This window comes from Myotis daubentonii, chromosome 4, assembly GCF_963259705.1.
Source record: "Myotis daubentonii chromosome 4, mMyoDau2.1, whole genome shotgun sequence".
NCBI classification, from domain to species: Eukaryota; Metazoa; Chordata; class Mammalia; order Chiroptera; family Vespertilionidae; genus Myotis; species Myotis daubentonii.
Window position 1 is genome coordinate 3,631,641 of NC_081843.1, and position 26,876 is coordinate 3,658,516.

Sequence of the window (26,876 nt, forward strand, 5' to 3'; positions counted from 1 at the left end):
CTCCCCTAAGTCAGAATTCCGAGAAACAGGGTAGCCACCTTGCGCCAACTCCCCGTTTTGGAATTTCCTCCTTATAAACTTTCCAACCAAGTCCCATGCTTCCCCACACAGACACAGTTGTTTAAATAGCCTAACATTACAACCTGGAGCTGTGTAATAGAAATAGCCATTCATTAAGAAAAACTGCTATATAACTGATCAAGGTAAAGGCATTACAATATTTTTAAATGAAAAAAATTACTAGAGTTATAAAAAGATTTCCCCGTATATAATAGGGAACTTACTTAGTCAAGGCTGCCTCAAAATTGAAAATGTTGAGTTGCTTATTACTTAAAACATTATGAGTTTGGTGGATAACACCATGACAAGCATACTTTAGGGTCATCTAAAGAGCTTGTAGAAATAGGAATAAGAAATTCTAAAGAAAATGAAAAAAATAATAACAGAAGTGGTAATTATGTAGGAAAGGGGGGTAAGATGGAACAGATAAGGGAAAAGCTGAAAGAATGTTTTCAAAGTGTATCTTTTTACAATGCACCAACTTATAAACCATAAGAATGTAGTAGCTAGTCAACAATAAAAATACCAAACATAAATTAAAATTGACAAATTTATTAAATAGGAACAGCATAAGTATCAGGCTAATATGAGTATAATGTTTTCATAAATATGGGTATTTTAGTGATTATAAATGTATCCAGTGTTATAACTTTATTATATATATTTTACTTAGTGTCCATCTCTGTACTTCATTAGATAGACGTGAGTGCAGAGTGTTTTATTTTGAACCTGGTTCCTACTAAGTTCTCAGAAACATGGTGGGTAAATGAATAAGTTTTATGTTACTGGTAACGTTACTTTATCCTTTCTTCTTCTTGACTAGGTGCTGATCTGTGGACATTTTAAGGGAATGAAAATTAAGCCTGGCTCAATGGGAAAGCCTTCGCCTGCTTTTGACGTTAAGGTTGTGCAGACACCTCCAGGAGATTAAACAGCCTGCAGTTCCCACCCCACTGCTCCCTTCCCCTACACTCCTAGTTTGGGTGATAACTTCATACTATCTTAACTTCCATGGAAAGATGGAAATGGACTAGAAATGTTAGTTTGTTGGTCTCCATTTTTTTTCTGTTCCAATTTTAGTATATGTGCTGCTGAAGCACCCATTTTTTTTAAAAGCAGTTAGTTACTTGTGCCAAGTAATTCTAAGCATTTTATAAATATTAACCCATTTAATTTCCAGGAGCCCATGAGAGACAGAGTAATATTAGAACCACTTTACAGATGAGGCCCAGCGAGGGTAAAGACTGTACCTGAGGTTGGACAGGAGCTGCTGGTGCTGGGACTCAACCCCAAGCGACCTAGTCCAGTCTGTGCTCCACACAGCACCACTGCCTCCTGGCGAGTCACGTGGGCAGGAGGGGCTGCAGCATTCTCCCTCTTCCCACAGGCGGGCCTGTAACCTCTGCCATCTCCACCCCTCTCCCCGAGTGGCCTCCTATATCCCACCAGTGCCCTTGTACAGGTTAGGACTATTCTTAATCAACCCAGCCAATGCTAGGGATAGGAAAGGAACTTACCTGCTATACAAAAGAAAACAGGAGCAACAAAAACACTAACGGACAAACTGACAGAGAGCTCAGACCAAACTTAACGGAGGGCTGTAGATTAGACCAATGCTTCCCAAGCTTATTCAAGCATAAGAATCACATGGGCACTTGCTAAAAATGCTGATTTTTCCAGTCCCTTCCCTGGAGAGTCCGAGTCAATGGGTTTAGGGTGGGAGCCTGAAATCTGTGTTTGAAACAAGCATCCAGGTAGTTCCCGTGATCAGGTAAGTTTGAGAAAGTTTAGGTGACATTGACTGCTGACATCCCTGTTTCTATAAAGCAGATGCTGGGCCCTTTCCTCCCCTCTCAGTGGCTGTGGGAACCTGTCTAAAGGTGGGACTGCCTAGCGGTTCAGGTCTGGCTGCTGTTCGCGTGGGGAGTCTGGTGAGCTGGTACCTAGCTACGAGCAGCCGCACCCACACTCTGGTATCTGGGGTTGTGTCCCAACCAGCTGGATATCAAGTTCGTGCAACTTTAAGGCCCAAAGCTCCTCATGTTCTTGTTTAACATCTTGGGACCTTGAGTTATGAGAAATGTGACTCTCCAGAGACAAAGCATTTTGTCTCTCCCCAGTCATTAGAGAGTATGTGCAACTCCTAAACGCCTCCTCCTGTCAGTAATTCCTTCATACCTGGAACCAAGTATTTCTTTAGGTGACTGGGTGGGAATCCATATTTTTTATTTACAAGAACTAAATGGTAAGACTTTACATTTACAATTCCTTTGCCTTTCAAGTTTCCCATTGAGGACATAAGCCCTCTTCCCTCTGTAAAGTGCCAGCTACGAATTATATTCTCCTTTTCCACACAAGCCACATCTCAGGCTTAAAGGTTCTTGGTGGGTGAATATAAAAGCTGTTGAGTGTTCATATTTGAGAACAGCTAAAGTCATTTAGAGTAAAATAAGATAAGCAGTCAGCCTGGGAAATGCCCTGGCTGGGTGGCTCACTTGGTTGGGGCTTCATCCCATACACCAGAAAGTTGTGGTTCGGTCCCCGGTTGGGGCTTGTATGGGAGTCAACCAATCAATGTTTCTCTCTCACGTCAATGTTTCTCCCTCTCACTCCATCTTTCTCCTTCCTTTCCCCCCTCACTCTCTCTGAAACATCCTTGGGTGAGGCCAAAACAAAATCACCTTGGACTGTGCTCCTGGAGAGATTCCAGAGTGTCAATGCAAGGGCAGGGTCTGGTGCCTGAGTGCTGAGCTCTGAGTCAGCGCAATCATGCTCTGTTGCTTAACCTTCTGCACCTCAGTCTCCTCATGTGTAAAATGAGCGTCACAGTAGTTCTAACCAAGCAGGACTATTGTAAGGACTAAAGGAAATGAGACATCTGCAATTCATAAAGCATTCAGATTTAGTGCTTAGAATAAGTGCTCAATAAATGCTCACTACTCAGGGGCTTGGGGAAGGGTCGGAGGGCAAGGCTTGAAAGGGCTGACCCTCCACTGTTCCCGCTGTTCCTGACATCACGCTGCGCTGCTGAAGTCAGGGGTTGTTTGTCCCACAGAGTTTGAAAACCAGTAGTGAATGTCTATTTCAGAGGAAAAGACAATCAAGATATATTGCTAAATGATACAAGCATTTTGCAAAAACAATACATTATAAAGTGATCCTATTTTTTCCTATGTCTATATTGTCTCCAAAAATATTTCCAAAATGTGATTATTATTGAATGGTAGAATTAAAGAAAACTTTTATTCTTTTTTTTCACATGTTGCTAACCTGCATTTTATATGTTTTGCAATAAGAATTTAACTAAGTACATTTCTCTTAAGAATTTAAAGTATTAAAATTTGTTTGGATTTTTTAAATGGCAATAAAAAAACAAAACAAGCAAAGCAAAGATTAAGAGGTGGCAATAAGTAAAAATTCCCTTAAATTGTTCTGTTTTATCCTAGATTTTAGATGCAAATGGCAATGTTCTACCTCCTGGACAAGAAGGAGACATTGGCTTTCAAGTTGTACCTAAGCGACCACTTGGCCTTTTCACTCATTACGTAGTAAGAGGCTCATTAAATAACGTCTTCTTTTCTATTTGTTTCTCAAAAGTCCTTGGTCATGATCTCTACTTGCCACAAAGCATACCTCGGATAGGTACTTGGCCTTTTCTTGAGAGACCCATGTCCTAAGACAGAGAACGGAAAAGCACCCCCATGCTTGGTGGAGAAGGGCTCGGGCTCCCCAGGCTAGACCACGCCTCCGGGCCACGCTGCAGGCGGAGGGCAGCCCAGAAGGAAGAGGCCTCTTACTCACACTGGGCCTCTCTGCCATCCAGCACCACATCACTTCCCTGGGATCCAATGAGTGCCTCCCCTCTTGCAGGGGTGAGAGGGAGAGAACGGGGCAGTAGCGCAAGTGCACTTCTTCCACTGAGGGCCTTCCAAGCTCCTTACAAATGTATCCCCTCCCTAATCACAGTAGACAAATGAGTGCAAGGCTTACACCAATTCATCCAAGGCCCAGGCTCTACTTGCTGGTGAATTTTAAATAATTTAGCGACACATCATTTTTCTTCCTGCCCAAGTTACAGGACCAATCCTATTTCCGTGTAAAACCAGACAAAATACCATAAAAACCACTGGCTGTCCTTTGAATTATTAGGTGTTGGTTCTTTCTTTGCACTCTGAGTGTTCCTTCTCTCACTCCTCCCAGTGTTCAATATTAGCCACTTAGCCAAAGGCAGCCTGCTCCTGAGCTCGAGCTCCTGCAGTGGGTACTTTGCGATCTACCTACAGAATTCTCTGGGTAGAAGCGTGCCTGGTCTTTGTAACTGTAGTTCACCTTCCGTATGTCACATGCTGGCTCCTCTTCATTCTAAGGCTTCTCAAAGGTACCAGACTTCTTTCTCCTGAGCACTTGAGTTCAATGGAACAGAAAAGTCACATTCACTAAACAAAATGTTATTTGTTTCACAGGATAATCCTACAAAAACAGCTTCAACTCTCCGAGGCAACAACTACATCACTGGGGACAGAGGCTATATGGATGAAGATGGATATTTCTGGTTTGTTGGGAGATCGGATGATGTCATATTATCCTCCGGGTAATTTCTTCAGCTGTGCATTTGTCTACGTGAACTGGTCACCAGTGTTCCGGGGTGAACCTGCTGCTCACGTCATAAACGTCTGTTGTGTGTCTTACCCCCAGTTACCGAATTGGACCGTTTGAGGTGGAGAGTGCCCTGGCGGAGCATCCTGCGGTGGCGGAGTCGGCTGCTGTCAGCAGCCCAGACCCCATCAGAGGAGAAGTAAAAGAACGATTCGTCTCCACTTTATAATGTGTTAGCAGCCCGACACATACCTTAAATCATAGTTCATTGGGACAGAACTACCCACATGATTCATTCACTTACTGTGCAAGTCAGATAGGAAGAATTGCTACAGAATAAAACCGCAAAACATACTCTAAGGAATTTTAACCCTCTCCATGGAGGGCCAGGGCAAAGACGGCATGAATGCCAACAGCCCAGTTTGCACCAGGCAGGGTGTCGGAGGTCAGCTGGACAGGAACACGCTGGTGCCCCGAGGTCTGGGAACTACACAGTCCCGGAGCGGCCGAGGAGAACAGGCTGGGTGGGAGCAAGGTCAGACAGAAGCCGAGGCAGCCAGAAGCAGGCCGTGGAGTACAATAAGTAGAGGCTCAGGAAATAAGCTCTAAATAAAGACAGGAGTCCTGACAGCTCACTGCTATGGGGCTGACCACCTGGCAGTGTGGGTAAAGGTTCCATGCCACTCTTCAGGTGCCCTCTGCCAGGCAGACTCCCAATATTCCAGATGGATAAGAGCAGGGAACAGATTCAGCGATGGCGGAAGTTTGTCCCTTTGCACTGAATTCCACCAGAAGGGTTTCATGAGTCTCGGCTCCTCCTGAACCTGCCCCCAGCCTCAGTCATCATTAATTGTCTACCCAGACGCTAACTTGACAGCTGAGCCTTTAGGACTGGGTTGGCTTGGGGGTCAGCTCATATCCCAGAGTATAAGGCAACAAAGTGGGTGTTGGTCCCCCCTTCCCGCACAGGGATCAAGTGAGGGGGAGAGATTGACCAGTTCCACTTGCCAGTGTGGGTGAGCGCAACGCCTACTGCGGGAGGCGTCCTGGGATCCCCCTGGTGGCAGGCCTGTCCTGGCTGTGCTCCTCATCCTCCAGGCCTTGCACTGAGTAGCACATTCCAGAAGAATTTACCAAACAGATAAGATGAAGACTTTAGGACAATATCCAAAATATTGATCATTTTTATCTACCTACCACAGTTGTGCAACTTATGTGCATTTTCACACTATTGTCTATTTTGCAATGTTTTAGCTTTAAAATTCCTAATGCTATTTGCTAATCATAAATACTTTGACAGTTTTATGATAACTTAATTTTTCTCGGGTAAAATGAGTACCCAGGTACATGCCCTTGATTGGGAATCAAACCCGCAACCCTTTGATGCACAGGCTGATGCTCTAACCACTTATCAACACCAGCCAGGCCTATTACTTTGCTTTTAAAATTTTATTTTCAGCCAGTGACTTAATTTGCCTATTTAGCTACATTTCCACAATTTTCAAAAAAGTGTGTTTTCCACAAGGCTTCTTTAAAAGACACCACTTCAAACGGGAACAAAGGGGTGGGTGGCTTTATTACCACTGTCACTTCTGAAGAGAACATCTAGGTGTGAAGTGCTGTTTAACATTGGTTGGAATGTGAAATACAGAGCAGAGAAATGTTTATCCAGGTTGCTGGGTTCCTAATTTTTTGGATCACACAGCTCTGTGGAATTTGAGGGCCACTAGACCAATGCAATGATGAAATTGTTCTGTATTTGCACCATCCACTACAGTAGCCACCCTTGTAAGACTGAGGAAATTTAATTACCTTCCACTTTAATTTGAATGTAAATAGCTATATGTGACTAGTGGCTGCCGTTTGGAATAGTACAACCATAGACTTTTCCTATAAACATGCAACATTTTGCATAGTATTTCAGAAAAATTTGAAGCACACTTAGGGCTAAAAATATCTCGTGCTCCTCCTATTACAACTAATAACACCTAATGTTTTTGAGGACTTAGTATGTTCCAGGTATTTCTGTAAGCCCTGCATCCTGTTTTCCTAGAGAAGGGAACTGAGGCACAGAGAGGTGTCCTAACTTGGCCAGGATCATACAACAAAGTATGACGGGAACCCAGGTTGTTACATTTGGGTCCATGCTCTTCACCAGGTCAGGTTGTTCCTTATTAATTTATCATTTTCTATAATGGTTTATAAAAGACTTTTAAAAAGATAGATTTTATCCAAAGTGTAGAAGTCACAATATGCAAATCAGTAATTACAAACATTAGTTTTAAATATAATTTGCCTCTCAGTGAACAATTCACTTATAACAAGGATAAATTTTTTAAAAAATTTTTTAATTGATTTTAGAGAGAGAGGAAAGAGAGGGAAACATCAGTGTGAGAAACATACATCAGCTGCCTTCACACCCTGTACTGGGGATCAAGCCACAACCCAGGCATGTGCCCTGACTGGGGACTGAACCAGCAACCTTTTGGTACATGGGATGACACCCAACCAACCGAGTCACACCGGCCAGGGCCAGTAAGGATACTTTAAAAAAAAAAAATTCATAAAAATGTTGATAAAAGTAGCAGAGCAGGCATAAATACAAATGATTTTAAGAAATGTCAAAATATAGATAGGATAAATTTATATACATGCATATAATACACACAGTTGCACAACTGCCCCATTGCACATGTAAATTAGAAATGTTCAAGGGGTTTTGGTAAAGACAAAATTGAATTATTCATAAAATGTTATAAAACTGCTCATTGGTATACAATGATCATTTCTCCTAACAGGTTGCCCAGAGTGGCTTATTGTTTCAAACAGTTCATTTTCAATCGATATTTGCTCTCCGACTATGGTGGATGGTAACGCGGGCAGCTTACCTTCAAGCTGAACTTGTTCACGTCTCAAACTCCGCTTTCCTACCTGTAAGGTCTCAGCCTGTTCAGTGCAGGATATTTCATCATAAAAGCTGCAGGCGCTGCCTGGGCCGTGCCAAGGAAGCGCGCCGCACAGAGTGCTGGCTGGGGACGGATTTGGTGGCGCATTGCTATCTGACTCACCGAGTTGCCTCTCGGGAAGGCAGTGTTGGGGTACCACTTAGAATCTCAGTACACTCTTCAAGTGGCTACACAGGAGGGTGGCCTTCTGCCTTCTCCATTAAAGGTCCAAACACTCTGGGCAGAGCTTTACAAAAACAGTTCAAGGAAGGGTGAACTTTGAACAAGATTTCTGAGCATAGAGTAATGAAAGCTTCCCTGTGTTCTGCCAATTAGAGAGCAAGGCCACCCCACATCTACTCTTGTTCCTCAGGGTCAGGCAAGTGGGCCAGAGAATAGCAAAGCGGCTGTGGGCATCTTCACAACCTTGTGCCAACAGAAGTGTCTGGAATAGAGTGCATGGCCTCAACGCAGTGTTCCTTCACCAAGCATAAGGCAGGCCCAGTGGGAACTGTCATAGGTGGGGCTAGAAGCTAGGTTTCATCAGCCTGGAGACTGCTTCGTGTATTGCCATTTCCAACAGGACACTTTTTTTTTGGTTAATTCTCACCTGAGGAGAGGGAAAGACAAAAGCATCAATGTGAGAGAAACACATCGATTGGTTGCTTCCTGCATGAGCGCCGACCAAGGCCTGGGCTGGGGAGGAGCCTGCAACCAAGGCACATGCCCTTGACCAGAATTGAACCCTGGACCCTTCGGTCCGCAGGCCGATGCTCTATCTATTGAGCCAAACCGGCCAGGGCAATAGGAAACTTTTCGACAAGGACAGAGACAGGTAAGAAAGTGGAGTTCAAAACGCAGTTAGATGAGAAGGTTCAAGGGTAGATCATAAACAAAGCAGGGGTCGCAGAACCTCTCTTGTATTAGATACAGAACAGAAGGTCTGAGAGCCACTTGGCTGACTGAAGAGCCCAGATCTAGGATCAAACCCTGTTAAACCTCCTTGCCTTCCACCAAGCACTTAGATTCCCAGTCAGAGAAAGTAAACAAGACACACTAAAGCAGGGGTCCTCAAACTTTTTAAACGGGGGCCAGTTCACTGTCCCTCAGACCGTTGGAGGGCCGGACTAGAGTTTAAAAAAAAAAACTGAACAAATTCCTATGTACACTGCACATATCTTATTTTGAAGTAAAAAAACAAAACAAAACGGGAACAAATACAATATTTGTATTTGCATGTGGCCCGTGGGCTGTAATTTGAGGACCCCTGTACTAAAGCATGAAAATACACAACTGAACTTACTGTGTTTCAAATATTTATTTTAGGTAGTAAAGGCTTTTATTGTTCTGAACCCCAATTACAAGTCACACGGCCAAGAACAACTGAAAAAAGAGATTCAGGAACATGTAAAAAAAACTACAGCGCCTTACAAATACCCCAGAAAGGTAGGTATTCTAATTATGATATTTGCTTAGTGTTCTGGAAAACTTGTTATTTTATTTTAATGAACATTCTCTTCAAACATACTATAGCAAATGACATGGATAAGAATCAGAACCTTTGAGATTAAATGAAACTCTTAAATCGAATTTGTTGGGTCATCTGGCTCATCATCAGACTTATAGTAAAATATTAAATGTCAAGAAAAATCTCAACAGTATCCCTTTTTCTCCCTTTTTGGTGTTACCAAAATCTCATCCCAATGTGTGTCCTATTCTCCACCTAGAGTTCATATAATTTGACTTTGTCTAAAAAGGAAAACTTCTGGGCTAATTTTCTTCTCTTGATTCCAACAGGTAGAATTTGTTCAAGAGCTGCCAAAGACTATCAGTGGGAAGATAAAAAGAAATGAACTGAGGAAGAAAGAATGGGAATCTATTTAAATCCATTCCATTAATTATCACAGCACCCATAAAACAAAGACTGTAAAAACCACCAGATTATGAAGAGGTGATAAAAATATGATGCTTATAAACTACTGATTTGAGATACCTTGTGGTTATGACATAAGAGGCCGAATTTTGAAATAAAAAAGTAAATTCCTGCCCTAGCCAGTTTGGCTAAGTGGATAGAGCGTCGGCCTGCGGAATGAAGGGTCCTAGGTTCGATTCCGGCCAAGGACACATGCCTGGGTTGCGGGCTCGATCCCATTGGGGGCGTGCAAAAGGCAGTCAATGATTCTCTCTCATCATTGATGTTTCTCTCTCTCTCTCTTCTTTCCTCTCTGAAATCAATAAATATGTTAAAAAGAAAAAAGTAAATTCCTCCGCATTGGTGTCAGTGTTCTTATAACTTCATAATACAAAAAGAATACCATCAATTGACGAGAAATTTTAAAACGCATAATATAGAAGCAGTTTATGGACCAAATCTCTGACCTGTTGGTTTTCAAATCTTAGTTGAACAATTCTTCTAATATGCTGATAATATACAAATCAGAACCAATCTTCAAGCATTGAAACAAAACTGAATAACTTGTAAGTTTTTAGAAGCACAAAAAAGTCAAATTACCATAATTCTCAAAGAAGAAATATTGACCTGAAAAATAGGCTAGGGATTTTTATTAGTCATATTTTTACTCAAATAAATAGTTTAAAATTAATTTTAAGGTTTAATTATAAAAGAAAGATATCATATACTATTATTGCTTATTATCCTATACTAGGGGCCCAGTGCATGAATTCCTGCACCTTGAAAGGAACTGTGGGCCGTGAGGCTGCGGTGGGCACAGGGGTGGGTCCCGGCCCGTCCTCCACGCCCCCGCCAGGCCCCTCCCACCGTGGTCCCCCAAATCCTGTCTGCCAGCAGCCCTACTCGCACCTGCTGATGGCGCAGAGTGATTGGGGCTAGTGCCAGCAGCGGGTGCAAGTGGGGCTGGTGCTGTTAGCGGGTGCAAATGGCGGCCAGCAGCTGCCGCTCACACCCACTGTTGGTGCTGAGTGACCGGGACTGGCACCAGACACCAGCTGCGGGTGCAAGTGCAGCTCCGGCGCCAGCAGTGGGTATGAGCAGGACTGTCGCTGGCAGCGGGTGTAAGAGGCGGCTGCCAGCCCCAATCGCTCCTCACGAGCAGGGGGAGGTGTAGAAGGGCTGAGGGGCGACCAGGGCTGGCAGCCGCCGACGGCACTGTCAGGTGTGATGGCGGCTCCGATACCGGCAGCAGTGCCCAGGGGGGGCTGGCGCCGGCAGCAGGTGCAAGCACCTGGTGGGACCACGGTGCGTTGGAGCAAAGAATTTTCAGTAACCACCAGAGGCTCTCGCCAATGACAGTGACCAGTGCCCCCGCTTTGGTCTGGCACCCCCACTCACCTGCTCCACCACCCCACCACAGCCGATGCCCGCATGTTCTGTGCTCTGCCGCCTGCTGCCTACAGCCACCATGTTCCACCATGACCCCCCTGGTGGTCAGCACATGTCATATCGATTGGTTGGTTGGTTGTTCCACTGTTTGGTCTATTTGCATATTAGGGTTTTATATATATCCTAATATATAAAAAGCCAGGGGCAGGGGCCATAATGACCAAAACGACCGGATGGATGACCGAACAACAGGCTAGGGAGCTGAGGGAACAGGAAGAACGGTCACCATGAGGGGACCCCCGCCATGATCATGGGGCGTGGCCAGCCTTCAAACTGCTGGCGGCCCCTAGCCCAGGGAGGCCTCCTAGCCGAGGATGCCAGAGTCTGTTCTGGACCTAGGGCTGCACTCTCCCCGCGAGCGACTCGGAGCTGCCAGTGTCTAACTGCCAGTCACTGGGAGGTGAGAGTGCGTCCACCATCCACCGTCCACCAAAAAGTATGACCACTGAACCGTTCAGTCTCAGTGCAGGCACAGGCCTGTGGCTGACGGGTGGAGGCCACACCAAAACAAAACAGCAGAAACACCCTGCCCACCTCGGCAGGTGCAGCTGCAGTCCACGCGGGCCTGGGCAGTGTAGAAAGCACTACCTTCTCCCGGGCCCTGTGCTGGCATCGCCGCCTCGCTCACCCTCCAGCCCCCTGAGTCCTGACAGCGAAGTGTGTAGGGCATCCTGCAGGAGTTGTGCCGTTCTGGGTGCTTTTGCCCAAAGACACCCTTTGTGATGAATTCAGAGCCACATCTCACTTCCCAGGAGACTGGAAGAACCATGTAAAAGGAATTCAACAAAAACTATCCACATCTCTATTTATTCTTTTGAATCCATAAAACGACCTTTAAAAAAAGCATTTGGGCCACCTAAGAGAGAATGCACTTTCTGGCCAGAGCATGCAGGATTCTTTTGCCCAACAGGTTAAAGCAAGCAGAGAGCTGGCACAGTGGAAATGGCCCTGGAGCCCTATGAGACTGCAGGAATGGGGTTGCAGAAATTCCACAAGCCTCTTGCCACCTTCTCTTTTGCAAACCACACCATCCAGATCCACCAGGACTGGAGGCAACTGGGAGTTGCAGCCGTGGTTTGGGACGCAGTAAGCAAATCCTGGGGGGGCCTCTGAAAAGATCTGCAATTGATTATAAGACTGGTCTTTATTTCAAAAGAAATAAAAGAACAGCTTTGTTGAGATATGACTCATATACTGAGTTGGTTTTTTAAAGTAAATTCAGAGTGGTGCAACCATCACCATGCTCAATTTTTAAATATTTTCATGACCCTATCCCCTCCAAAAAAACCTTATACCCACTAGAATCACTTTCCTGATCGTCTTCCCCAAGATAGACTGGGTAAAGGAAAGTTGAGGGAAGTTAAAATACTGCACAAAGGATCTGTAAAATGACAAAGCCCAAAGTGAAGATCATGTGCTTTTTTTAAAATTTTTTTTTTATTATTTCAGAGAGAAAGGGAGAGGGAGAGATAGAAACATCAATGATAGGAATAACTGATCAGCTGCCTCCTGCAGGCCCCCTACTGGGGATCGAGCCCACAACCCAGGCATGTGCCCCTGACCAGAATCAAACATAGGACCCTTCGGTCCACAGGCCAATGCTCTCTCCATTAAGCCAAACCAGAAAGGGCCCATGTGTTTTCTTTAAGTTCTCCATGTTTGTAATGGTCCTCAAATCTATACTAATAAAAGGGTAATATGCTCATTAGAGTGGACATCTTCCGGACGTCCTTCCAGACAAAGCCACAGCGGCTGCAAGGGCCGAGGCTCAGGCCGGCAGTGGCAGCAGCAGTGGGGTGATGGGGGTGATGCCTTCCCCTGATCCGCCAGGTCACCTCCCGCAGAGTGAGGCCAAACTGGGGGCCGAGGCGGAGGCAGTTAGGGGCAATCAGGCCAGCAAGGGGGCAAGGTAGGGGCGATCAGGCTGGCAGGGGCAACCAGGCCGGCAGGCAGAGGGTTTAGGGGTGATCAGGCAGGCAGGCAGAAGTGTGAAGGGTAATCAGGCAGGTGAGTGGTTAGGAGCCAGCGGTCCCAGATTGCAAGAGGGATCGGGCCTAAACCAGCCGTTGGACATCCCCCGAGGGGGTCCCAGATTGGAGAGGGTGCAGGCCAGGCTAAGAGACACCCCCCCACACACATGCATGGATTTCGTTCACCGGGCCTCTAGTAGATAATAAAAGGCTAATAAGCAAATTGTCCCCTCGGGAGTTTGACCAGGAGTTCAATCACTCACTATGACGTGCACTGACCAGCAGGGGGTGGCGCAGAACATGGCAGGTGATCAGTGTCAGCGGAGGGGCACTGAGGGAGCAAGGGAAGGAGGAGGCAGGGAGGCTGGGAACCTGATGGGCCCTCATAGCCAGCCAGGTCTAGGGACCCTACCTGTGCACAAATTTCATGCACCGGGCCTCTAGTATTTAATAAATTCAGTTTATAAAATATTTCACTTGTGGTTCTTCAAAGTGTGATAAATTTGGCAAATGCCAATATATGAAATATAAATAAAATAGTGTTAGGCATTTTAAGAATACTCATGTTTGGGAATTCAAGGAACAATCAGGATTCATACATGAACAAAAGACAAAAGTTAGATGGCTGGTGACTAAAATTAGAAACCTGTGAAATTTGTTTCTCTATTTTCAGTGTGTGTGTGTGTGTGTGTGTGTGTGTGTGTGTGTTAGTCCAAGTGCAGTCTACAGAGCTCAGATAATGCTGTTCTCGTAACTTGCAGCCCTATATGCTTTTCTCTTTACATCAAACGTCATGCTAAAGTAAAAACATAGTTTAGATATAAAGTTCATCAATTCCTCATTGAAGGTCTGAGTCTCAAAGCATTTTTAGTAGAAACATTTACCTTTTGGTCACAAACATGGCTTCTTTCTGGAGAACTAGAGGTGAGTGCCCCTGAGGAATGAGACCAAATTGTGCTGTTGGCCCTCTCCTTTTGAAGTGTTTGTTCCCATTTGAAATAACCACAACATTTTCTGTTTTCTTGGTATTTCCCAATAGGGCAACAGTAGAAGACTTTCCCATGGTTTGGTCCATTATTAGAAACAACAAGTCTCTTAGACCTCCGGCCACACCTGCATAATGGAGGTGTCACCTTCCCACTCTTCCAAGGCTCTCGTAGGTTAACTGTAGGAGTGAAGACAGAGGAGAGGAGCTTCCGAGACCTCACTGGGGAGCCATCACATGATGTCGGCTTTTCTTCATGAATAGTGAAGGGCTGCTTTTTTGCTAGGGGGACAGCTGGGGGACTGGGTGGGTTCCTTTTAGTACCACCTAAAAGAAGACATTTCCCCAGAACTGAAGGGTAAGACACACTGACCTTAACACTGTTCAAACTGCTTGATTTGCACTCAGGTAATTTAAAGTTAGAAACATCTGACCTTGGATCTTTGGCTTCTTTTACATTATAAATAGTAGTATGTGGACTCTTATACACAACCAACTTAGAGGTCTCAGATTGTTGAGGAGTTTCTTCTGTGCTTTCAAAGTTCTCATAACTTAACAATTCAGATTCTTTTAGAACCATTAACCTTTCTCCAGACTTCAATGAAGTAGCTAAGTCTGAGTCACTAATGAGCGGCATACCATCTATATTTTGCTCAGGCTGAGATGCTGGCAGTAAAGCTACATCCTCCCAATCAGTCAACATAGGCAAACAGTCGAGAGCAGAACTCATCTCCACATCAGAAACATGATTAACAGATGAAATGGTAGTTGAAACAAGCACCAAATCAGAATCCGCTGTGGAAGCCTTAGATTTGGCACGAAATGCTTGATGTTCGTCTTTGATTTGCTTCTGCATAGGTGCACGGACGCTGGGGCACTGCAGCTGCCCCAGAGAAGTAGAAGACTGAGTAGTCAAGAGAGAGAAACAGTTTTTGACATTGCGAAGACCTACTTTTAAATTGCTCTTTGGTTGAAACTCATCTTGGTTTACTTTTATAGAATTCATACCATCAGACCTCATTTGCATTTTTTCATGATAATGTATTGTATTTTTAGGCTCCCTATCACATATGCTGGGACCTCGACTGCTTCTGTTGCAGACTGATGTTTCTTCAACTTGATCTGTATTCAAATTTCTGCCCAAAATGTTGGGATTCTTCTTAGTGTGAACCTATAATTCCACAAGCAAATCCAACAGCTTCAGCAACTGTGCATTCAGAATTTCTTTCGTACACATTATATGATATGACAAAAAGAGAAAAACACCATCGATTGACATAAATGATTACACTCATGACATCTACATTTCAATAAACCTACAATTACTTCTGAAATTTGAGATGACAGAATAAAGGAGTAAGACGCCACTGACCTTGTTCCAGGACCTTGTAATTTTCATTAAGCAACCATCCTTGATCATTTTCCAAGCAAGAAATGCAGTATTCCGAGAATCATCCAATCCTGAGGAAATAAATATCAAGCATTATCTTTAGTAGTACCACAAAAAGAAATGCAGCAACAACAAAAAACCCACCACTGAAATGGAAATTGGAACTGTTAGTTTTATGACCAATTACTAGTTTTAACCATGATAATAAGCTGGTCTGTGGATAGCTGCGGCAGCCTTACCAATGAAGGACAAGGTCTCCCACATTTACAGAGGAAGAGGTGAAAATCTGTTAGGTCACAAAAATGTGACCAAGATTCTGAGGCGCCATATTTTGTGAGTTTTGCTTAGTTTTTCACTAGTCCACTGTATTATTTGGGCATTTGTTTAATTCCATTTGATTGGCTAATTTTTTTCATTCTTTTTTAGCAACTGGACAGCCATTAGATGGCAATCTTTATCTTACACGCAAATGTCATTTGAGTCTTAGAAATAATTTAAATTGTATAGATTAGAAGGACCTTTTTCTAGGCTGAAGTATATTCCTTATTAATGACATCACAAAAATGAGATTCACATAAAACACTTTGTAAAAAATAAAATTACTTACATAATAAATTATACTAACCAGAATGTTCCCGTCCCAAGAATTCGATTCCCACCTCCTGCAGAGCGCCACTCAGTCCTTTTGGTTTTCTCTTATAGAAAATCTAATAAATAAATGAAGACATGTTTAAGAAAATGATTACTATTTGGAAGACTATGTATGAACCATTCTTCATAGTTTTTAGTTCTAGATTTGAATTGCTTATTTTTGTTACGTTGTCTTTACATGCTGTAAGGATTGTATTTATGTGAATGTTTCAAAAGAAAATATTTTATTTGTAGAAATCCATACCTATGTGTGGAATAAAGTTTAATCATTTTTCAATAGAAGGCAAGTGAACATGCCCCCACCTTTGACCCTTACCTTGTAAGTTACTCTGAGATCAATCCAAGCATTTAAGAACACAGGTTTAAACAGCTGCTTTCTTTTACACTCATACTCCAGGCAAACACCCAAGTCCCAGTCTGCATTAAGTATATTAAAATAGAACAAAGCAATGATGCCAGCTGTTTTTATGCTATCATCATTTATAAAGTGCTGAAAAATGATATAAAATAGTAAGATTTAGAATTACTCAATATGTAATACTATATATATATATATATATATATATATATATATATACTATAATAATGTAGTTAATATAAAATAGTAAGATTTAATTGCCTTGTTAATATCTAACAATTATTCACTTTACATAACTTATTGTTAAGAAATTAGATTGGTAACTAAGCTTCAAAATGATTTATTAAAGATCCAATAAGACATACTGAATATTTCAGAAAGAATAAGATGTGAAGTAATAAGGCCTATATGGAGAAGGTTATCTGCTTTTAACATTCTAAGAGAATATTCATGTAATTGAAAAATTAAACATAGCAACAGAAACCAAGTATACTTACTAATAATGCTAAGCAGCAATGACACAGCGTTGCTATCATTACTATTAATGGCAATGCTGTATCACAGGCATACAAAAGATCTACTTTAAATGGCCTATTTCTTCCTTGATGGCTACATTAGTAAGTGTGAAATAAAAGCAAAGGGTATGAGTTGAACATGGACTTTTTATTCAAGATTGTATAAAATAGCATGATAAGAGTTTTCACTAAATAATCTTTACCTGGATTCAGAAGAACAAAGCGGAAAAATCAAGAAAGATTCTTAAAGTTAAGGCTTAAAGTTTGCTGGCATCCCAGAATGGTAATTTTAAAAATATGAATAAATTTACTTTTCTGTTGGGCACGTGGATTTCTTTTCCTAGCCCAGAAGGTTAACAAGTGTAATTCTTACTAGAGATAATTACATATTACATAAAAGTGATGCTACAAACTTCTTTACCTGACCAAGTAACAAATGCACACAACTTGACTTCTGAAGTAGGTAGATCTGAAACCCCAGTAGCAAAGATAATTTTCTTCTGTTGTTGAATCTTCTGAATCCATTTACAGAACTGAGATAAGCAAATCTTCAGAGGGACCCCTTCGTCAACTTGGTCCTGAACAGAGTCACAAAGTCTGAATTCAACAATCGAATTTCATAATTATTGGCCACACAGCTGGTAATTAGGCCCCGTAGGTACATAACAAAGAAGAGGTTCTACTGACAAAGAATATACCTAGTGAAAAGATGTTGTAACACATGAGAAAGAGATAATTCAATGATTAGAACTCTATAAAGTAAGAAAAATTAGGTTACCAATCTAAAATCGCACAGAAAAATAATCCAGGCCACCAGAAATTTGATGTATTTAATTTCCATAAAATAGATTTGATATTCATTTTTACCACACTATTCTTTCTAATTTTTAAAGATTCTAATGGACTTCTGGAGGGGACATTTCTTCTGACACTGAATAAACCTAGCTCCAAATGGTATATGGCTTTTATTTTTTTGAAATTGACTTCTGAATTTTAATATTTGCATCATACCTGCTTGTTTATTGTTTGGGGGCTGGGGCAGTGAGAAGAGACGGAAGGAAGGGCATACCTGCTTTATGCCTGTCAATTCCATGCAAAATTCGGAAAGAATTGGATGTTCCTGAGGCTGAACATAAGCATGGAACTCAGATTCAATCTCTCCAGTTGATGTGTTCAGCAATACTGCTGGAAATTCAACTACGTGAAAGAATCATCAATTGACACTTAATCAGTGTTTCAGTAAAAACATATTAAAATGACCAAAGCAGTGTGATGTAATTAAACTTATAATTAAACTTATCCAAAGAATGTCAAAATATTAAAATTGAATATATCTATTTAAAACTCAAAAATATTTTCACCATTAAAATCCATATGGAAGCAAAAATGGACTTACTCCTTTTTGCAAAGGTATTTTTCAGTTTCTATGCAATTTAGATTTTGAATGCAATCCTAAAACACTTATTTAATTTTTAAAAATGTATTGGTTAACAGAAGTACACAGGTTTCAGATATACAATCCTATCGGACACTGTCCGTGTTGCATGGTCACCACCCCAACCCAGGCCTGCCCTTCGCCACTCACCCCCATGCCCTCGTTACCCTCCCCCACTGAACACACGCTTCCTGTGAGGTCACGGTCAGGCATCCGGGTTTTGCTCCCTCTCTTTTTGGTGAGTCGGGTTTTACAGTAAGGGCCTAATTCCCGGGCCATCTTGTTTTCTAAGCGCTGACTGCTGCCATCTGTGCGCTGCACAATGACACTGAAGGCCGCTGGGCGTGCGGCAGGTCACTCACTGATTTCCTGGGTCCGGTGGCGTTTCCCCTCTTCCCAACACGTCGACTCAAAGTCAATAACAACCAGGTAGTCGAACAACTGCTCTGCAAGACACGAGGGCGTCCCGCGGTCACCGCGCCGCCGGCGAGCTGCCGGGGCACCGGCTGGCGCGCTACTTACCGCGTCCGCTCCGCGCTGGGCGCCCGCGGGCCGGCCCCGCCGACCGGCTCCGGATCAGGCCCAGCCGCCTGGAAGCGAGAGCAGCCCGTCAGGACAGGCTCACCCCGCGCCCGGCCGCCCTCCGCCCGAGGAAACGGACCTGCCCCCGCCCGCCTGCCCGCCCGCCCGCAGCCCTTCACCTACCGCGCCAACTTCTTGGTCGCCATTCCCTCACGCCTGGCCCCCGCCGCCCAGCGGCCGGAAGTCTCCCGGCGCCGACTTCCGCTCCTTTAAACGGCCCGCGCAGCTGGGTGGGCGGGGCCGGGGCGCGGCTGGGTGGGCGGGGCCGGGGCGCGGCTGGGTGGGCGGGGCCGGGGCGCGGCGGGTGGGCGGGGCCGGGGCGCGGCGGGTGGGCGGGGCCGGGGCGCGGCGGGTGGGCGGGGCCGGGGCGCGGCGGGTGGGCGGGGCCGGGGCGCGGCGGGTGGGCGGGGCCGGGGCGCGGCGGGCGGCTGGGAGCCGAGGAGAGGCCACCCGGGAGGGGAGCGCGCTGCCCGGGCGAGGCGGGCCGCGGGGCGGGGGGAGCGAGTCCCCTGAGGGAGGGTGGGGAGGGGTCCCTCACTCCCGGGTCCCCGGGTCGGAGGGGAATCAGGATGTGACCGCCTTTATTAAGGGGGTGCCTTTCTCCTGTCACATTGCCAACAAGTTGATTTTATTTTTTATTGATTTCAGAGAGGAGGGGAGGAGAGAGGAACATCCATCAGTGCCTCTGCCCCCACCCCCACCCCCACGGGGACTCCAACCCAAACCTTCCAGCGCACAGATCAGCGCACCCACCCGCTGAGCACCCGCGGGCTCCGGCGGTCCGCCTGCCGGGGCGCAGCTGCAGGCTGACGGAAAACAGCACGGAAGCCATGCTTCGCTCTTGTGTGTTTTATCAGCTTATACACGGCTTCGATTGTCCCGTTGGGTCATATTCATCTTGGTTAGCTGATTAAGGTAGTGAGTACTAAACTACTCTTTTTCTCTAATTTTGTGGGGAAATGCTTTCTCACTAAACTTGCGATTTTCTCTTTTTTTCTCAGTATGAACTCATGGTTACTGACTGTGTTTGGGTTATAATCCATTCTCATATTTGGATGCTGAAAACATCCCAGACTTGGCTGTTGAGCTAGCTCTTTGTCCCTTTGACATGACCCCATCATTTGAGCATGTCTTCATTTCTCTGGTACAGATGTTCCGGGCTCTTCTGTGCTTTCCCTGCCCAGCCCTGGAATCAGCCATTTCTCTAAAGACTTGGTTCTTTTTAGTAGTGAATGGCATTTAGAAACTCAAGATTTGGGTGATAGATGTACTCATTGCAATTAGGATGTTAATACTCCCAAAAGAGAGCTAGGAAGTACACACACACACACACACACACACACACACATGGACACATGTTGACAGCTAAAGTCTTACATGATTAAATATTTGTATGTAAATACGTAATTCCTATTACCAAATTAATCTTATTTATAAAAGTTGTTTATAATTTAGACATTAAAACATTTAAATTGATATTTAAATATATAATTTCTATTACATTAAATATGTATCCATATGTAATGGAAAACCATGAATTCGTATCAGTAGCTCTACTTTCAATTAGATTCCACAGGGTTCATTCTGACTTTCTCCCTTTTCATGTTTATCATTTCCTTCTCTGAGAAACCTAACTCCCATTATCTTCAACATGTTTGATTCGTCCCCCAATGCTGCAACTGCCCCACACCCCACACCCTCTGCATCTGGCCTGGGCTCGGTCATTTTGCACCTTATACCAGGCGACCCTGCTGTGTGAATGCCTTCATCAGTACTGTGACAGGCTGCTACCCTCATCCTTCTCACATGGGCTCCCTCACCCTGTCCAGGCTCTGAATCCTGTGATACCACCGTGGTCCCTCAGCATTGATGTCTTCCTTTACCCTAAACAGGTTCTGACTTGATGCCAGGCCATGCTCTTCCCTTCCCACTGCAGAATGCCCTCCTCATACTGCTCAGGCTTTGACACCCCACATGGACTTCCTGTGTGTGTATTGCATGCCTACCCCAACCTGGGCCATCTGCCCTATAGGATGTCCTCTTCACCCTTCTCAGGTTCTGACAGCCTATGCTTGGCAACCGTATAAACTCATACCTCACTCAGATCCACCTTATCAATCTCACACATTTTTGGTTGATATATATAAACTAAGGGCCCAGTGCACAAATTATGCACTTTGAAAGGAGGCTGCAGTGGGCACAGGGGCGGGTCTCGGCCCATCCTCCGCACCCCACCTGGCCCCTCTCGCCATGGCGTGGAGCAATTGGGGCTGGCGCCAGCAGTGGGTATGAGCGGCAGCTGCTGCCCGGATCGCTCCCCAGGAGCAGGGGGAGGTGTAGAAGCCTTCAGGGGCAATAGGGGCTGGCAACTGCCACTTGCACCTGCTAATGGCGCTGAGTGATCAGGACCAGTGCTGGGCACCGGCAGCGGGTGTGAGCAGGACAAGCACTGGCAGAGGGTGCGAATGGCAGCTCCGGTGCTGGCAGCGGGTGTGAGCGGGGCCAGTGCCGGCAGCAGGTGCAAACGCCGGGTGGGACCACGGCACGCGGGAGCAAAGAATTTTCAATAACCACCAGAGGCGCGTCCCGATGACAGCAACTAGCATCCCACCTTGGTCTGGCACCACGCTCACCTGCTCCACCATCCCGCCACAGCCGATGCCCAGCATCTTCCATATGTGCCCCCGGTATTCAGCGCACGTCATAGTGACCGGTTGTTAGGTCATTCCGCCGTTCAGTCTATTTGCATATTGTCCTTTTATTATATAGGCTTGGTACATTCCTTTAGGAGTTAGTAATATTTGTCAGAATGTCATATATATATTTCTCTTGACCAGGAATTTATCCTAAGAAAATAGATGTGCAAGGATATCTATGCAAGGATACTGATAATACTGTTTATAATTATTAAAAAAAACAGTGTCATTAATAGGGATTTTGTTTCAGATAAATTAAAAGTTTTTAGGTAAATTTAGAGAATGGACTATTAAAATTAAAAAGTCACAGGGGAAAAATAGCAATAATAATATCTGATGTTTATTAGGTATAAGATATGTCAGGCACTAGCTTCAGTCTATTGTACTTGCACTACCTCATTGGTTTTGCCAATCTCATGAGGTAGAATTACAATAACTCTATATAATTGAGTAAACTGCATCTTAGGGAGGTTAAGGCACTTGTCCAGATAGTAAAAGTGGTATTTGAACTCCAGTTGTGTGTGTCCAGGGTGTGAGCTCCTCACCACTATACTGTGCTGCCTCCCTCATTATAATGAAAGTGGAAATTATCTCTTGAGTTGTACAAGTACAGGACAGGTAACATTTGTTTTCATTGATTGTCTGTCGTTCATCTATTTTACCTTTCTCTATTATCTGACTCTTTTTTTTTTTTTAAATATACCTCATTGATTTTTTACAGAGAGGAAGGGAGAGAGATAGAGAGTTAGAAACATCGATGAGAGAGAAACATCGATCAGCTGCCTCCTGCACATCCCCCACTGGGGATATGCCCGCAACCCAGGCACATGCCCCTGACCGGAATCGAACCTGGGACCTTTCAGTCCGCAGGCCGACGCTCTATCCACTGAGCCAAACTGGTTTCGGCTTATCTGACTCTTTAATAAGCACAATATCCTATCTAATAAAAGACAAAAAGGGTAATTGACCATACCTTCACTACACTTCCCATTGGCCAATCAGCGAGATATGCAAATTAACTGCCAACAAAGATGGCGGCCGGCAGCCACGCAACTGAAGCGAGCAGGAGGCTTGCTTGCTCATGTGATGGAGGAAGCCAAGGTTCCCTGCCTGCAGCGGCCCGGCTCTGAGCTCCGAAAGCAACAAAGTTTCAATTATGGAATCTAAACAAACCCCAGATATCTGCTTTCAGCTGGCGGTGGCCACAGAGCCCGCTCTTAGCTCCAGTGACAGCAACAAAGTTTCAATTATAGAAGCTAAACAAACCCCAGATACCTGCTTTCAGCAGGTCGAGGCCTCAGAGTTGCAGCGAGCAGGAGCTAGCTCTCAGCTCCAGTGACAGCAAAAAAGTTTCAGTTATAGAAGGTAAATAAATCCCAGAATTAAAAAAAAAGAAAAAAAGGAGAGGCTGGGAGCTTCAGTCGCCAGCCAGCCTGAAAACGGCCCTCAGCCCCTCACCAGACTGGCCAGGCACCCCAGTGGGGACCCCCACCCTAAAGGGGGTGTGGCCAGCCTGAAAACAGCCATCAGCCCCTCCATCCAGGCTGGCTAGGCACCCCAGTGGGGATCCTCACCCTGAAGGGGGTGTGGCCAGCCTGCAAACACCCATCAGCCCCTCACCTAGGCTGGCAAGGCACCCAAGCGGGACCCCCCACCCTGATCCGGGACACAATTCAGAGAAAACCAGCCGGCCCCCACCCGTGCACCAGGCCTCTATCCTATATAATAAAAGGGTAATATGCAAACTGACCCTAACAGCAGAATGACTGGGAATGACTGGTCACTATGACACACACTGACCACCAGGGGACAGACGCTCAGTGCAGGAGCTGCCCTCTGGTGGTCAGTGTGCTCCCACAGGAGGATCTCTGCTCAGCCATAAGCCAGGCTGATGGCTGCGAGTACAGCGGTGGTGGTGGGAGCCTTTCCCGCCTCCTCAGCAGCGCTAAGGATGTCTGACTGCAACTTAGGTCTGCTCCCCGCTGGCAAGTGGACATCCACGGAGGGCTGCCAGGCTGCCAGGGGGATGTCTGATTGCCAGCTTGGGCCCGATCCCCCAGGGAGCAGGCCTAAGCCAGCAGGTGGTCATCCCCTGAGGCGTCCCAGACTGTGAAAGGGCACAGGCCTGGCTGAGGGACCCCCCCACATGTGCACAAATTTTTGTGCACTGGGCCTCTAGTCCTATCTAATAAAAGAGAAACATGGTAATTAGCATGCATCCGCTACCCTTCCCATTGGCTAATCAGGGCGATATGCAAATTAACTGCCAGCCAAGATGGCGGCCGGCAGCCAGGCAGCTTGAAGTTAACATGAGGCTTGCTTGCTTCAGTGAGGGAGGAAACCAACGTTCCCGCCTGCCTTGCCGGCCTCTGAGCTTGCAGTTTGAAACATAGTTACAAATATAGAAGCTAAACAAAACCCCAGAAACCTGCTTTCAGCAAGCTGGGGATCTCAGAGCTGGAGTTGATACAGTGTTTCGATTATAGAACCCAAACAAACCAGATACCTGCTTTCAGCAGCAGAGACCTCAGAGCTGGAGTCAGAGCTAAAGCTAGCCCAGAATAAAAAAGAAAAAGAAAAAAAGGAGCAGTTGGGAGCTTCAGTCACCCACCAGCCTGAAAACAGCCCTCAGCCCCTCACCCAGACTGGCCAGGCACCCCAGTGGGGACCCCCACCCTGAAGGTTGTGTGACCAGCTGCAAACAGCCATCATCCCCTCATCCAGGCTGGCCAGGCACCCCAGTGGGGACCCCCACCCTGATCCAGCACACCCTTCAAGGCAAACCAGCCGGCCCCCAACCATGCACCAGGCCTCTATCCTATATAGTAAAAGGGTAATATGCCTCCCAGCACCAGGATCAGCGGAGCCGCGAGGCCTCCCGGCACCGGGATCAGCGTGACAGGGGGCAGCGCCCAAACCCCCTGATCTCCCTGTGGCTCTGTGTGTGACGGGGTGGGGCCACAACCTCCCTATCCACCCTGCTCTGTTCGTGACAGGGGAAGGCACCCCAACCCCCTGATCAGCCCTGCTCTATGCCTGTTAGGGGGGAGCTCCCCAACCCCCTGATTGCCCTGCGGCTCTGTGTGTGACAGGGTGTGGCTCCCCAACCCCCTGATCAGCCCTGCTCTGTGTGTGACAGGGAGCAGCGCCCCAGCCTCCTGATCGGCCCTGCTCTGTGCCTGATAGGGGGGAGCTCCCCAACCCCCTGATCGCCCTGTTGCTCTGTGTGTTACAGGGGATGGGTCCACAACCTCCCTATCCGCCCTGCTCTATTCGTGATAGGGGAAGGCGCCCCAACCCCCTGATTGGCCCTGCTCTGTGTGTGACACAGTGTGGCGCCCCAACGCCCCACACACACACCGGCCCTGCTCTGTGTGTGACGGGGTAGAGCCATAACCTCCCCATCGGCCCTGCCCTGAGTGTGAGAGTGGCGGAGCCCTAACCCCCTGATCGGCCCTGCTCTGTGGGTGATAGAGATTGGCGCGCCCCCCCCCCCCCCACGGGCCCTGCTCTGTGTGTGACGGGGTAGAGCCATAACCTCCCCATCGGCCCTGCTCTGAGTGTGACAGTGGCAGCTCCCCAACCCCCTGATCGGCCCTGCTCTGTGGGTGATACAGGGTGGCGCCCCAACCCCTGATCCGCTCTGCTCTGTGTGTGACAGGGGGCGGTGCCCCAACTCCCCTATCTGCCCTACTCTGTGAGTGACAGGGGGGAGCTCCCCAACCCCCTGATTGACCCTGCCCTGTGCGTGACAGGGTATGGAGCCCCAACCCCCCTGATGGGCCCTGCTCTGTGTGTGACAGGGGGCAGCACCCACCCCCTGATTGGCCCTGCTCTGTGCGTGACAGGGGGTGGTGCCGCAACCTCCCCATCGACCCTACCTTGAGTGTGGCAGGGGGCAGTGCCCCAACCCCCCAATCGCCCCATCACAACCTCCCGATCCGCCCTGCTCTGTGCATGACAGGGGGCGGCGCCCCAACTCCCCAATCGGCCCTGCTCTGACCCTGACCAGGGGCTGCACCTAGGGATTGGGCCTGCCCTCTGCCACCCGGGGGCAGGCCTAAGCCAGCAGGTCGTTATCTCCCGAGGGGTCCCAGACTGCGAGAGGGCACAGGCCATTGTGACGGACCCCCCTCCCTCCCCCTGAGTGCACAAATTTTTGTGCACCAAGCCTCTAGTCTATGTATATAAAAGGCTAATATGTAAAGTGTCCCCTTGGGAGTTCAACTGGGAGTCCAGGAGTTCGATCGCTCGCTATGATGTGTGCTGACCACCAGGGGGCAGCACGAAACGAATGAAGGCCCCAGCCAGCAGCTGGGGAAGGAAGGCCCCAGCTGGCAGCTGGAAGGCCCCGCTTAGCCCTGATTGCCGGCCAGGCCTAGGGACTCTACCCATGCACAAATTTCATGCACTGGGCCACTAGTACTTTACTAACCAGATGTAAGTGCAGAGCTATTTTAAGGAAGGGTGAAGCTTCAGTGAACTCCCTGTTGCCCCAGAATAAAGTCTAACTCAGTGGTTCTCAACCTTCTGGCCCTTTAAATACAGCTCCTCATGTTGTGACCCAACCATAAAATTATTTTCGTTACTACTTCATAACTGTAATGTTGCTTCTATTATGAATTGTTATGTAAATATCTGATATGCAGGATTGTCTTAGGCGACCCCTGTGAAAGGGTCGTTCGACCGCCAAAGGGGTCGGGACCCACAGGTTGAGAACTGCTGGTCTAACTCCTTAGCTTAGACCAGTGGTCGGCAAACTGTGGCTCACGAGCCACATGCGGCTCTTTGGCCCCTTGAGTGTGGCTCTTCCACAAAATACCACGTGTGGGCGCGCAGGTACAGTGCGATTGAAACTTCATGGCCCATGCGCAGAAGCCGTTTTTTGGCCTGGGCAAGTCTGTTTTCAAGAAGTGGCATTAGAAGAAGGGGGTGTCGGTCGGTCGGGCAACGGGAGAGGCGGCGCAGTCGGGCCACAGGATAAGCAGCGCAGGGGAGGTGCCAAATATCAACAGTACTTAAACTATATAGGTAGGTTAATAACAATGTACCTACCTATATAGTTTAAGTTTAAAAAATTTGGCTCTCAAAAGAAATTTCAATCGTTGTACTGTTGATATTTGGCTCTGTTGACTAATGAGTTTGCCGTCCACTGGCTTAGACCATGTGGTTTTCTGTAGTCTGACTCCTGCTTTTCTCCTCTCATATCTCTACTGCTCTGCAGCATGCAATCTTGGCTCTGGCCAAACCAAACTATATGTTTAGATACAATGTTTCCTCCTACTTGGCTGACTTAATTTTCAAGGCTCAACCCCATTATTTTTATCTCAGT

At 46.4% G+C, this 26,876-nt stretch overlaps 2 protein-coding genes across 21 annotated transcripts in view; one reads left to right on the forward strand and one right to left on the reverse strand.

The window, feature by feature from the left end:
- Nucleotides 1–9,942, forward strand: part of ACSM3 (acyl-CoA synthetase medium chain family member 3) — a 75,339-nt gene extending 65,397 nt beyond the window's left edge. For 5 of the 8 annotated variants that reach the window (XM_059692011.1, XM_059692016.1, XM_059692013.1 and 2 more), the window contains 6 exons: nucleotides 884–964; nucleotides 3,507–3,608; nucleotides 4,524–4,651; nucleotides 4,756–4,855; nucleotides 8,928–9,047; nucleotides 9,399–9,942. In XM_059692011.1, coding sequence (XP_059547994.1) covers nucleotides 884–964; nucleotides 3,507–3,608; nucleotides 4,524–4,651; nucleotides 4,756–4,855; nucleotides 8,928–9,047; nucleotides 9,399–9,485 — 618 coding nt within the window. In that variant the 3' untranslated portion in view covers nucleotides 9,486–9,942. Of the gene's footprint in view, nucleotides 1–883; nucleotides 1,523–3,506; nucleotides 3,609–4,523; nucleotides 4,652–4,755; nucleotides 4,889–8,927; nucleotides 9,052–9,398 lie in introns of those variants that run through there. The other 3 variants (XM_059692012.1, XM_059692014.1, XR_009452445.1) reach the window with 3 other exon arrangements.
- Nucleotides 2,177–19,085, reverse strand: ERI2 (ERI1 exoribonuclease family member 2). Of its 13 annotated transcripts, none has more exons than XM_059692006.1 (9): nucleotides 18,972–19,085; nucleotides 18,789–18,856; nucleotides 18,629–18,712; nucleotides 17,901–18,028; nucleotides 17,253–17,409; nucleotides 16,275–16,375; nucleotides 15,933–16,014; nucleotides 15,290–15,378; nucleotides 2,177–3,139 (listed from the first exon to the last, which is right to left on the reverse strand). In XM_059692006.1, exons 1-9 carry the CDS (start codon nucleotides 18,992–18,994, stop codon nucleotides 2,963–2,965), a joined length of 909 nt encoding a protein of 302 aa, XP_059547989.1. In that variant the 5' UTR covers nucleotides 18,995–19,085; the 3' UTR covers nucleotides 2,177–2,962. The 13 variants fall into 13 exon arrangements, 11 of the variants coding, with proteins under 11 accessions (XP_059547989.1, XP_059547988.1, XP_059547980.1 ...); XM_059692005.1 differs by lacking the exon at nucleotides 2,177–3,139 and adding an exon at nucleotides 10,777–12,069; XM_059691997.1 differs by lacking the exon at nucleotides 2,177–3,139 and adding an exon at nucleotides 12,381–15,088 and having other exon boundaries at nucleotides 18,972–19,072.
- Nucleotides 19,086–26,876: the final 7,791 nt, after the last annotated feature.